Here is a 13,094-nt window from a genome sequence, read left to right as displayed (position 1 = left end):
TTCCCTGAAATTTCTCGTAGGTCTAACTTTTGTTAAAAGCATAGCATTGTAAAATGTTGTGTAAAACAAACAACAAATAAAAGCAAGACCATGACTATCCCAATAAAGACTAATGGCATCACCATTAATTAAAAGAATCATATCTAGTTGGAAAGTCTCATAATGCCATTGCCTCAAGAAATTTTGAGCCATTAAGATTAAAATACAGGGCCGGCTCCGTGGCCGAGTGGTTAAGTTTGCGCACTCCGCTGCGGCGGCCCAGGGTTCGGATCCTGGGCGCAGACATGGCACCGCTTGTCAGGCCATGTTGAGACGGCGCCCACATCCTACAACTAAAAGGACATACAACTAAGATATACAGCTGTGTACAGGGGGGGTTGGGGAGATAAAGCAGAAAAAAAAAAAAGATTGACAACAGTTGTTACCCCAGGTGCCAATCTTAAAAAAAAAAAAAAAGATTAAAATACAAATAACTTCATGAGTAACCCAACCATTTCACTTCGCAGCTATAGACTAAACTGAATGAGCCACCACAAGTTCAAGTACATTTTTTATATCTATCATTGTAACTGTTATAGTAAAATCCACATATACTAAAGAACCAACTGTTTATTAAGATGAGGTAATAACCACAACAGATCATGAGATTTAAATAGTACTCTTAGATCTTTTCAGTTTGTTGTCTTATTTTTCTTAGAAATTATGATGAGCAGGTATAATTGATTATATCCTCAAAAGAAACTGAGGGACAGAAAAATGAATCGACCTTTTGGAGCAGGGAAGCCATGCCTGGGGCAGAGCAAAAAACACGTATTCGTATAGTGACTCTGCTGAGGGCCACTAGCTTAGCTGTTTGGTGTTCTCTCGGCCCACCTCTCCATCATTACCTCTGTTGTCCTTGCCCGTCCTCTTGCTTGCTTCTTCTTAGCCTATAAGGTTGAATGACTTCAGCCAAGAGTCCAAGGATGGGGTTTGGCAAGACTTTCTCCTTCCTTTCCCAAGGCTCTTCAAGGGGAGCAGATCAAATCGTTTGCTCCATTTCCTGCCAACTAACTCACAAGAATAAGGAGAACAGGAAACAGAGTAACTGAGGACACTTCTGATCTTCTTCCATCTCTGTGATCCAAAATAGGAAAGATTTTTACTCTCAAGGATAATATAATTTTACTGGTTGATCTCCACATAAAGGTCCACTGAAAACCCTATAACTTTAAAATAACAAGGCCCAAGATCTTCCAGTAAAATTGATAATGTCTTTATTCCTAAGAGTATGCCATCATATACTATTACAAGTGGCAGGCTGATTAAAATCTAGAAGAAAACCTTGTAAAATGCACCTTTCATGCAGAGTTTAAAAGGCCAAGAGAAGGTTGATGGGATAACCTCGGGAAAGCAGAGCAGGTAAGCCTGGGGAAGATCAGAAATGGGGAGACTTTTAAAACCCTAATAAATAATAGCAAAATCCACAAGTCTTTGGTTTTAATGAGAAGAAAGTCGCTAAGACTTTTACTTTGTTCAGATGGGACCTCCAGCGTAAGTGTTATACCTCTCAAGAAGTCTTTGCAATCTGCACTAATCTATGTTATCCACTGATTTAGTCAGAGCCCAAGGGAAATGGCAGCATCAACAAGAGACTCCCATCCATTGTGGAAGATGAGGAAGAGGAGGAGGAGGGGGAGGAAGAGGAGACAGCCTCCCTCTCTCCCATCTACACCAGGGGATCCTCCTCTTCACGCAACAAGAAGGTTGGAAGCAATAAAAGCTATCTAGGCTTAAGCCTGAAGCAGCTGGCTTCAGGAACAGTGCCGTTTCACTCACCTATCAGAGTCTCCAGTTCAAATTCTCCAAAAACCAAACAGGAAACTGACCCCCCTAACCAGGGTAAAAGGAAAGAGAAGAACTTGAAACTGCAGCTTTCGACTTTGAATAGTGCTGGACCCCCAGACCTCAGTCCAAGGTAAGAGCACATCATATAATTCTTTCCCAGGTGAAAATGGCTGCCTTTTATTCAGACAAGAAACTGGCTAGTAAATTATTCAGCCTTCTGGGCCTTTCGACTGCACAGCTTCCTAGCCTGGGATCTTCAGCTTTCCTGAATTTTGTGTGCAATTTCTGCCTCTATGTGGAGGTGTGCGCAGCAGGAGAATAAATAGTTTTAGTCGTATTCTCAAAACAGTCCATTAAATATTCAGAATTCCTTTTCTACTCCCTTCATCCATTTAGCTCTACTTAATATTATAAATGTATATTTCTACATTGTAATTTTATCATTTATAAATTTATAATGAAAATAAAAGAGATGGAACAAAGCCCATTGACGTTATCCCCTCATATCTCACCTTACCCAAAGTTTTATGAAGCAATGAGCTGAAATTAAGGAGGGAATGAAGTGCTGATTTTCATTTTTCATGCTAGTTGCTTCATTATTGTGGATGACTGAAGCTTAGTTTTAGTTCTGACCTCTTCAGTAGGTAACATGCCGTGGCTCTATTTTTAATCTAAAAAAAAATTTACTTTAGGATCTACTAAAAGTGATAGAGAGGGTGAAAAATCCTGACTCAGAAAATATGAAGGGAACAGGATGGTGCACTAAGCAATTGTAAAAATCACAATGCAGCTGTGTAATAACTTTTTGCTATTAGTACTGTCCAGTCGATTCTGACTCCTAGCGACCCTGGGTACGAGAGAGCGGAACCCTGCCCAGTGTTTTTGCACCATCCTCTCACCTTCTGGTGCTATATCAGACAATGCTCCACTGTTGTTCATAAGGTTTCCATGGCCAGTTTTGTCAGAAGTGGGTGACCAGGTCCTTCTTCCTAGTCTGTCTTAATCTGGAAGTTCCACTGAAACCTGTCCCCCGTGGATGACCCTGCTGTATTTGAAACACCGGTGACATAGCTTTCACCATCACAGCAACATGCAGCCACCATAATAGGACAACCGACAGATGAGGAATAATAAATAGAAGCAAGAAAAAAACATATTGAATGTTTCCTACGTTCCATGTACTCTGTTAGGTAATTTTACATTCACTATTGCATTTAGTCCTCTCAGAAATTCTATAAAGTAGTTCATTTTATCTTTACTATAAAGATCTAAGAAGTGAAACTTGAAGGTTAAGTATTTTGTCCAAAATCTCATAGATGAAGTTCTGAAATCTGGATCCAAATTCTGTTTTTCTACTTGTAAGGCAAGTGATCCTTGTGATATACAATATATTTGATTATTCATTTGAAGAACACAATTTATCCATTCAGAGAGAATATTAAGAAAAAATAAGCAAAACAGGCTTAGTGAAAAGTAGGTGGACATTCAAATGTTAGGAATTCAGTTGGAAGTGGTAATTTGAAAACATTGCTTAACTCTTCTCCTTCCTAAATTTTTGATAAAATTAAAAATAATAAATTGTAAATAGAGGGAAAATGTATCAGAGATGGAAAAAAAGATTTATGTACAATTGATCCTATACTTATAAAAAGAACACAGTTTTTTATATACATAGAAAAAAGAGAGAGAGAGAGAAATGTTAACAGTAGTGGTGGCTTACAGGAGATTTCTATTTTCTGATTTTTGATATGTTTATGTCTACATTTTCCACAATAGACTTATATTTTTTTTAATAATAAGTGAGTTACATATTATTTACCGAGGAAAGAAGACTAGCTAAAGTCCTAACAGCAATTTAAATATGATTCTTCAACTGTCACTTCAGTTTTGTCCAAGTCCACAGTGAAAGGCACCAGAGTTATTTTCTGTGACGCTGTAATCATTAGGGTAAAATTTTTCAATCTGGGTAGAGCAGTGATTTAATACAAATTTAGATAAGAGAACTTCTGTCTCTTAAGGTTTTGAGTCTGAGAATATATGATTCTAAATTCTATAGCATTCCTGTCCAATAGAAATCTAACGTGAGCTAAAATTGTGAGTCACATATGTAATTTAAAATTTTCTAGTAGTCACATTTTTAAAAAGTAAAAAAAAAAAGTGAAATTAATTTTAATAATATATTTTAACTCAATTTGCCCCAAATATTATCATTTCAAATGTAAATATAAAAATTACTAGTGAAATAATTTCTTTTTTTTTTATTGAACGCTTCAAAATCCAGTGTGCATTTCATACTTCCAGCACATCTCAATATGCACTAGCCACATTTCAGGTGCTCAATAGCTGTACAAGGTTGGTGGCTACCATATTGGATAGCATAGCTCTAGAGTGTCTAGAATTTCAGAAATTTAACACAGTTTTTTAAGGCTTTTAGAAATACTGGAACTCATAAATATAAATGTACAAGTCACCAATTTCCTTTATTTTAAACAGGATTGTTGACGGAATTGAAGACGGAAACAGTAGTGAAGAAAGTCAGACTTTTGACTTCGGCTCTGAACGAATCAGGCCGGAGGCCAGAATTTCTCCTCCTCTCGGAGGTAAGCTCTATATTTAGTCTCCTCTCAAGAGGCGAGATTTCTTTTAAACTTGTAATGTTTGGCATAGGCACTTTTTTTGCCTTCCCGTTCTTGGAACATTCTCCATGCGATAGAACTTTACCAACACTATGGAATAATTGGACTTGAGTCAGTGCCATGTCCAGGCTATTAAGATCTCATTTGTAATTGTTCCTCCATCCAGGCTGGATGCCCTGCCACTTACCAGCCCAGGTAAACGGTGTGTCAGGACACTCAAACTTCTGCTGCTCATCAGAGAGTAATAATGTTTTCCTATTGTAAGTGCAGACTAATCCACAAAACCAACATTACTCAGAGGAAATGCTGTGTCGGTTGTGCACTGTAGGAACATCGGTTATATTTAACCAAGTTATTTGGCAAGAGATTATGTATGTTCATTTTGTCAGAGGATGAACAACTTCAGAAGAGTGTAATAATGTTGGACGCGATGGAGAACTATATGAAGCACTACCCTTTAGCTGGTGAATTAATGTAAAAGCACCCCCAGACTCAGCCCACGCTCCTCTCTCTGCCTTTCATTCTTGATTTCATTGCCCATAAAAAGAAATCTGGGGGCTGGCCCTGTGGCCGAGTGGTTAAGTTCACGCGCTCCGCTGCAGGCGGCCCAGTGTTTCGTCGGTTCGAATCCTGGGCGCGGACATGGCACTGCTCATCAAACCACACTGAGGCAGCGTCCCACATGCCACAACTAGAAGGACCCACAACGAAGAATATACAACTATGTACCGGGGGCGCTTTGGGGAGAAAAAGGAAAAAATAAAATCTTTAAAACAAAAAAAAAAGGAATCTGTCAACATGATGAAGGGCAGAAATAAATTCTAAAGAAGAGACATCTGTAGCTTATAAAGAAAGAATAATGAACAAGTGTTAAATAGGCATAGGAAATACAAAACAATTACCAGCAAACTACCAGAAGCAAGGCCAGCAATCCCCTGCCAACTATCTCCTCTTTACACCCAGCTCTGAGATCTGACACGCTTGTCAGAATCTCTTCATAGACAAAGTCAAGCCCAAGAAAGACTTTGAAGGTACAGTTCTGGAAGTGTGTCTCCATTTGGAATACCAATATTCCATCTTTCGTCCTAGCACTCGTCATCTTCTGGGGGAATGGAAGACTCCTTGATGGGGACACAGTGGGAGGGAAGGCAGAAAGAGAAGGAGTGCAGGTAGTCTGCAGTCCTAATTCATTCATTCAATTAACTTACATGTGCTAATATTACTCTGCTTGGGGTAAGGAACACAAATCATAGTTATAGTCAAGCTGGTGTGAGTATTTGCTATGAAAGTTGGTGATGGGTCCCAATTGGAAATTTCCTTTGTTGGCTCACCTGGACCTGGAGACCCATAGAACCGCACCATGTCCGTCTACCTATTTCTGGTCTCACCATCCTCTTAGCTTCCTCTTCTCCTTTTTCCCAACATCTATCCCTATACTCATCCATTCAAGCAACAAATTCTCTTGACTCTACCTCCTAAATATCTCAGTTCTGTCTAAGACCTTCTATCCTCACTACCACCAGCCTATTCCTTGCCACATCCATCTTTTGTCTGCATTCCTACCAAAGTCTCTTCTCTGGTCTCACACTGTTCTCCATACAGAGTGAACTTTATTAAAAATACACATTTATTCTTCTTACTCTACTCTTATGCTTAAAACCCTGATGGCTTCCTATTGTCCTTGGTATGAAATCCAAACCTATTGCATAATTACTTTTTAAATTTCTCTTTTCCCTGTTAGACTCTATGCTCTATGAGTGTCCATCATATTTTCTTTATTCATCACTGTCTCCTCTAAAGGAGGCTTAGCCTATTGTATAGGATCTCTAATCATTTGTTGTATGAATGCATTAACTTTGCAAAATCTCTCTTCAAACTGAGCTCTTACTACCTTGCTACTGAGGATTGTTTTGAGTGACTTTTTTATCCCACAAACAAGTTTTCTACCCATAATTTACCAGAATTAGAATATTAGGACGGTCACATCATGAAATATATATATATATAATACATATATATGAATATATAAATGAGTTCTAGCAAAACCTGTCTACTCCAGCTAGCAGTGACTCATCTGTACTTTTGTCCTTGACAGAAATAAATGTATTTGTAAGAGTAAGGTAGAGAAAAAATGGAGATGAAAGAACCAGGAAATGGGAGAAATTACGTTTTAGAGCAACACAAATGGAGACAGAAAACCTGCAGTGGAGATTAGCACCTGAAATAGAGGTGGGAGGAAAATGCTCTGATGGCACAGGAATCAATATTTGGAAAAGAAAGAGAGGAGGAAAAGAACATTCCTTTTCCATGGCTTGGGTACTGGCTCTGATATATTTTTAAAGAATGGTCAAAGAAGAGAAAACGCACTATCTTGGAACATGCTGCTTGTGTTTAGAGAAGGGAGATTTGCCTTCAAATCAGTGTGGTCAGGTCACCACCATGATGTGTGCCTGGTTCCAAAGAGCATATCAGGCACCATCCAGAGGAGCAGGAGAAGCTTGTCCAATCTCAGGGAGATAGACCTTATAGAGCACAGACCTCAGGAAGGGTGAAAGGTAGTAGCTTGGGCTTCCTTCCTTATTCCAATTGCCTGAATACTCAGTACAAGTTTTGTTCTTAAAGGTCTTATTCTGTGTGTGTGTCACTTTTCAGACCCAGAGATTGGAGCTGCTGTGCTCTTCATCAAAGCAGAGGAGACCAAGCAGCAGATAAACAAGCTCAACAGTGAGGTACGGAGCTTTCTCTTTCTTCAGTCATGCTGGAGCAGTAAGAGGAGGTCTAAATCCTAGTTACCAGACAAAGCAGTATAACAGAGGAATTCCAAGCATGTGCTGTCATGTCAGATCACCATGGATGAATTCCCACTAAGCTCATATGAGTCATGTGACTGTTGATTATCACTTACCTTCTCTCAAGCTCTCTCTCTCCCCATGTAAGAAGGGGAGAGTAATCATGCCTCCTTGATGGCCTGTTGTGAAATTAAATGAGATAACCTAGGTAAATCATTTAGCATAAAGTAAGCACTAAATAAATGATAATCATTATAATGAGGGCCATTATATTGATATTTGGTTTAATTGGTGCTTTTTCACTTTTTTCATGTACTTTAATTTTTAAATGAGTTAAAACAAGATAATTAGTCCACAGATGAATCAAAAGTAATGAATCAGAGGAATCAAATGGCCTGAAACTCTACTCCTTTCTCTGACACATACTTGCTGTGCAACGTTGAACACTTTACCTCTCTGGGTCTTACTATCTATCCATGTAAAATAAGGTAATCTTTTAAACAACTTTATTGAGGTGTATTTTACATAACATAAAATTCACCCATTTCAAGTAAACAGTTCAAAGATTTTCAGTAACTTTATTGAGTAGCTCAACCATCACCATCAATCAGTTTTAGAATATTTTTACCTCCCCCAACAAGATCTCCCATACCCATTTACAGTTAATCCCCGTCCCTGCATCCCAGGCAACCACATATCTACTTTCTGTTTCTGTAAATTTGCCTTTGCTGGACGTTTCATGTAAATAGAGAAGGTAATTTTTGAATATATTTAATTAAATTAAAAAAATGGATTTTGAGACAACAATTTAGATGCAAATAGTTTATTTGGGAGGTTGTCTAGGAAGCAAGATGAAGAAGTAGAAAAGTAAGACAGAAAAGAAAGCAAAACAATAAGGGAGTGTTAATGAGATAATTCACTCTGTGGGCAACTGGGGCTTCAGTCCTGCTGCGGACACTGAGAGAATGTGTAGGGCAGCTCACAGTTGTTCCACCACCAGGCGAGGAAAAGTGGAGCTGTGGACAGTTCCTGAGGGGTGAACTCCCGAGCTCTTCATGCAGGCCTAGCTGTAGAGGATGCTGGGAACTTTCCTCAGAGAGGAATATGAAAGAAGACCTGGACCTGTCTTTGGTGACCTTCAGGGTAGACCTGGGGCAAACGTGCGGGCAGGCACAGACAGTGTAATAAAATCCCCTTCTAGGACTAACGTTTTAGATTATCTGGTGAGATCTTGGTGGAAAATGTAACCAAACTGATGATACTGATGAGATTTGAGAAAAATTAAATACATATAATCATAATCAGTTTCCAGTTATCTGTAATAATGGAAGACTGAGTAGCTTGTCATAAAGTCCAGAGGTCTTTCTTAAACGTGTGTTTCTTCAGCTTAGTGAAGATGTATGTTTTCCTGTCATCTCTCCTTCTGCGCCTATGCTCTGGAAGTGAGATTGTTGCTAACAAGAAGAGGGCCAAAGGGCAGACAAACAAGATAGGAACAGAAAAACTAACTGGGTTGAAAATCCTTAAATCACAAGGAGTTGGCTATCCACTGGATCACCCAAATAGCCTCTTGTTAAAAATACACCAAAAAAAAACAAAACAAAATAAACTCAACACCCTGTTGGAGAACTGGACATTAACCTCCTATTGAACAATTTCTTTTCAGATATCGTTCTCAGCTAAAACCACACATTAAGACCATGTGAATTCTTTTCTCTCACATTTGAGATCATTTAACAGTTTTAAGAACTGACTGATCAATATCTTAGCTCAAACACTAGCATTAATGATTATTCCCGAAGAAAAAATATGTTTATATCTTTACCTTTTGGTAGGTAGATAATTTTTCCAAGTTACAGCTGTAAATCCACACACTGTATGATTTTCCTTTGACAATGTGAGCCAGTGATAGACGTGTTAAAACCGATAACCACCTGAAAAACAAAATATTTCCCAGTGTGATTCTGTATTCATGATTGCTTTTCTAGTGAGATGACATAAATCTTTTTATCTTGTCATATATTGAAGTAAAAAGGGCAAGATAAAATATCAATGGTCCAATTATCCTTCCCTAAAGAATTAGCTTTTCCTTATAGGCAAATATCAGATTTCTTCATGGTTGAAGTTTCAGTACAAAAATCTTGTCCTTTACACAGAATTTAATTTATACACAGTCTTGATCCTTTGGGTAGCGCATTAAAATACACTGAGACAGGCCGAATGAAAATACAAATTGGCTTCAAACTGTAAAATTATCCCCCTTCTAACCTCCTACTTGTTTTCGTCTTGTGTCTCCTACAAAGTAATGCTGTTTATACAGCCATAGAAATCTGTCTTCTAAAGTCCAAGCCTAATTTTTCCATTTCACCCGGTTCCTGCTACTTGTGTGTATGATAATTTGATTGCTGTGTCCTTTGTTTATTCTATTTTTTGGTTAGGATTAAGCAAGAGAAGAATTGATAATAAATGTGGGATGTACTGCATCATAATAATTCTGCAATCAAGAGGGCAATCCCCAATATACGAGAAATGTTGAGCATTATGTGAAGCTTGAGAGCATTGCCAAATCCCCATTCTATTTGTTCAAACATTTAAAACATAAAGAAACTGTTCATTGATATGTAGATTTTGTAATCAGCTGGCTAAATACAGAACAAAAATCATAAAAGGAGTAATACTGGTAATAACCTACATTCACAGAATAGGTACGAGAGTTTAAAAGATGTAGGGCAGCTGCTAATATTAGAAAGCTTTTGAAAACACTGCCACTGCTTTACAGCAGGGAAAGAAAGAGTGTAATTCTAAGAAAATTGTTTAAAAATAACAACAAAACGTCACTGTGGGGGCCACGGGCTGTGTGAGTCAAACGCTCCATTTCTGAAAAGGTTTGTAGGTAAAGGTTAGAGGGTTTTCTCACTTCTGAAATCTGGTTGACCCAGAAAGACATTGCAGCAAAGCCTACGAAGGGAGGCTGCACGTTCTGCCACAGCAGGCATAGGGCATAAAACACTCTAGTAGAGAAAGAGAATCAGCTTTACAGAGAGACAGACATTTAGATCCCCATTTATAAAGTTAACTGTGACTTCAGCAAAGTGTTCTCCTTCCCTAAGTTCAGAGTTTTCCTCTATCAAATGTTAATAATAAAAATCTGTAATAGAGCATTGTTGTGGGGACTTCATACCGTATGTAAAGCCCCAAGCATGACGTCTTCTCTTAATAAGTGATCAATGCTCATTCCCTCCTCATAGAAGGTTATGCTTCTGTTCAACAAAAGGTGACTCTCAAGTTACCCCCCCACCCCCCACCTAACCGTACCCAGAGCAGAGTAATGGGAGAAAAGAATTAGTCAATGTTTATGGAATGAAATGAAAACGAATGAGTTAAGGGAAACATACTTAATCATGAAAATGACTACCTTCACCTGAGACTTTCCTTTTACTATGAAGATTCTCAATATAAAATTAGAATAGAAAATGATAAGGTAAATTGTGTATATTTCAATGCATCTTATTTTAGCTAAGTAGTTTGATGCAATAGTGTTACTGTATTAATGACATAAGGCTTATAGATTTAAGGGCAAGAGGATCCAGCAAGCCAGTTTAACAATGCCAGTTTAACCTGATATTACACTAAACACATACATGGCAAAATGTTGATAAAACTACGCAGAAAAAAAACCTACCAAGCTTAACAAAAAGATAGTCATAGTTAAATCTTTGTTTTCAAAATGAGAGAATGCAGGTGACTTGTTAAAACAGCCTTGCTCACCAAAGTGCACTTTGACTCAAATGCTCTGATTGCCAATTTTTTAGCATTTTATTTTGTATATACATAGAAGAGCCAGTTAATATTAGGCCATTTTAATCCACCTTGTGTCTTAAATATATTAAGGAGGATGAAAGTGTAACAAGCCTAAACAAAAAATGAACTTTGTAGAAAAAACTTAGATTGACTTTTTTAAGAGAGAAGTCTTTCTCATACTAATAATTAACACCTTTTTTAAAAAATTTTATTGAGATATAATTAACATATCATATAATTCATCTATTTAAAGTGTACAATTTGAAGGCTCTAGTATATTTGTAGAGTTGTTCATCCATCACCAGAATCAACTTTAGAACATTCCATTACCTCACAAAGGAATTCTGCACCACATAGCCATCACCCCTAATGCCTGTAGCCTGCCTTGCGCAGCCCCAGGCAACCATTAATATACATTCTGTGCCTATAGAGTTGCCTATTCTGGACATTTCATAAAATAGAATCATACAATACGATCCTTTTGTGACTGGCTTTTTTCACTTAGCCTAGTGTCATCAAGGTTCATCTATGTTGTGGCATGCTAGTACTTGATTCTTTTTCATTGCCAATTCATATTCCACTGTATGGATATAACACAAGTTGTTTATCCATTCATTAGTTGATGGACATTTGAGTTGTTACCATTTTTTGGCTAATGTGAATAATGCTGCTATGAACATTTATAAAACATTGACACACATTTTTGTGTGGACACATGTTTTAATTTATCTTAAGTAATTAAGTGGAATTGCTGGATCATATGGTAACTGTATGTTTACACATTTGAGGAAATGCCAGACTGTTTCCCAAAGCAGCAGCAGCATCTTACATCCCTAGAAGCAGTACACGAATGTTCCAAGCTCTCTTCTTCTCTAACAATTTATATTTGTTATTATCTGACTTCTTGATTATAACCCTACTAGCGTATGTGAAATGGTATTTCATTGTGGTTTTCATTTGCGTTTCCCTGATAGCTAATAATATTGAACATCGTTTCATGTGTTTATTGGCAACTTGTATATCTTTGGAGAATTGCCTATTCAGATCCTTTACCCATTTTAAAATTGAGTTGTCTCTTTATTCTTGAGTTGGAAGAGTTCTTTGTATATTCTAGATACAAGCCATAATTTGTAATTTTCTTCTCCCATTCTTTGAGTTACCCTTTCATTTTCTTGATGGTTTTCTTTGAAGCACAAAGGTACTAATTTTTGTGAAATCCAGTTTATCTATTTTTTCTTTTGTTCTTTGTGATTTTGAGGTCACATATAAGAAACATTGCCTATCCCAAGGTCATAAAACTTTATTCCTGAGGCCGGCCCGGTGGCGCAGAGGTTGGGTTCGCACATTCCACTTCGGCATCCCAGGGTTCACCCATTCAGATCCCGGATGCAGATATGGCAACGCTTGGCACATCATGCTGTGGTAGGCATCCCACATATAAAAAAGTAGAGGAGGATGGGCATGGATGTTGGCTCAGGGCCAGTCTACCTCAGGAAAAAGAGGAGGATTGACAGCAATTAGCTCAGAGCTAATCTTCCTAAAAAAAATAAAATAAAATAATAAAATAAAATTTATTCCTGTGTTTTTTTCTGAGTATTATAGTTTGAGCTCTTACATTTAGGTCTTTGATTCATTTAGAGTTAATTTTTGTATATGGTGAGAGGTATGGGTCCAATTTTATTTAATTTTTTCATGTGGATATTTAGCTGTCACATCACCATTTGCCAAAAACACTATGCTTTCCCCATTGAATGGGCTTGACGCTTTTGTCAAAACTCAACTGACCATTAAGGTGAGGAATTGTTTCCTGACTCGCAGTTTTATTCTGTCACTCTATATGTCTACCCATATCCTAGTACCATGCTGTCTTGGTTACTATAGCTTTAAGTTTTAATTGGGGAACTGTAGGTCCTCTAACTTTGTTCTTCTCTTTCAAGATTGTTTAGACTATTTGAGTCCCTTGAAATTCCATGTGGATTATAGAGTCAGCTTGTTGATTTCTACAAAGAAGTCACTTGCATTCTAATAGGGAATGTGTTGA

At 37.7% G+C, this 13,094-nt stretch overlaps 1 protein-coding gene across 1 annotated transcript in view; it reads left to right on the top strand.

The window, feature by feature from the left end:
• Positions 1-13,094, top strand: part of KCNH8 (potassium voltage-gated channel subfamily H member 8) — a 337,488-nt gene that overhangs the window by 306,614 nt on the left and 17,780 nt on the right. Inside the window, exons 13-15 of the mRNA XM_046641053.1 lie at positions 1,599-1,957; positions 4,321-4,427; positions 7,116-7,192. Coding sequence (XP_046497009.1) covers positions 1,599-1,957; positions 4,321-4,427; positions 7,116-7,192 — 543 coding nt within the window. The remainder of the gene's footprint in view (positions 1-1,598; positions 1,958-4,320; positions 4,428-7,115; positions 7,193-13,094) is intronic.

The sequence above is a fragment of the Equus quagga genome, chromosome 1 (genome assembly GCF_021613505.1).
Source record: "Equus quagga isolate Etosha38 chromosome 1, UCLA_HA_Equagga_1.0, whole genome shotgun sequence".
NCBI lineage: Eukaryota > Metazoa > Chordata > Mammalia > Perissodactyla > Equidae > Equus > Equus quagga.
The sequence above is the reverse complement of the archived record's forward strand: the minus strand, read 5'-3'. Positions and strand labels throughout refer to the sequence as shown.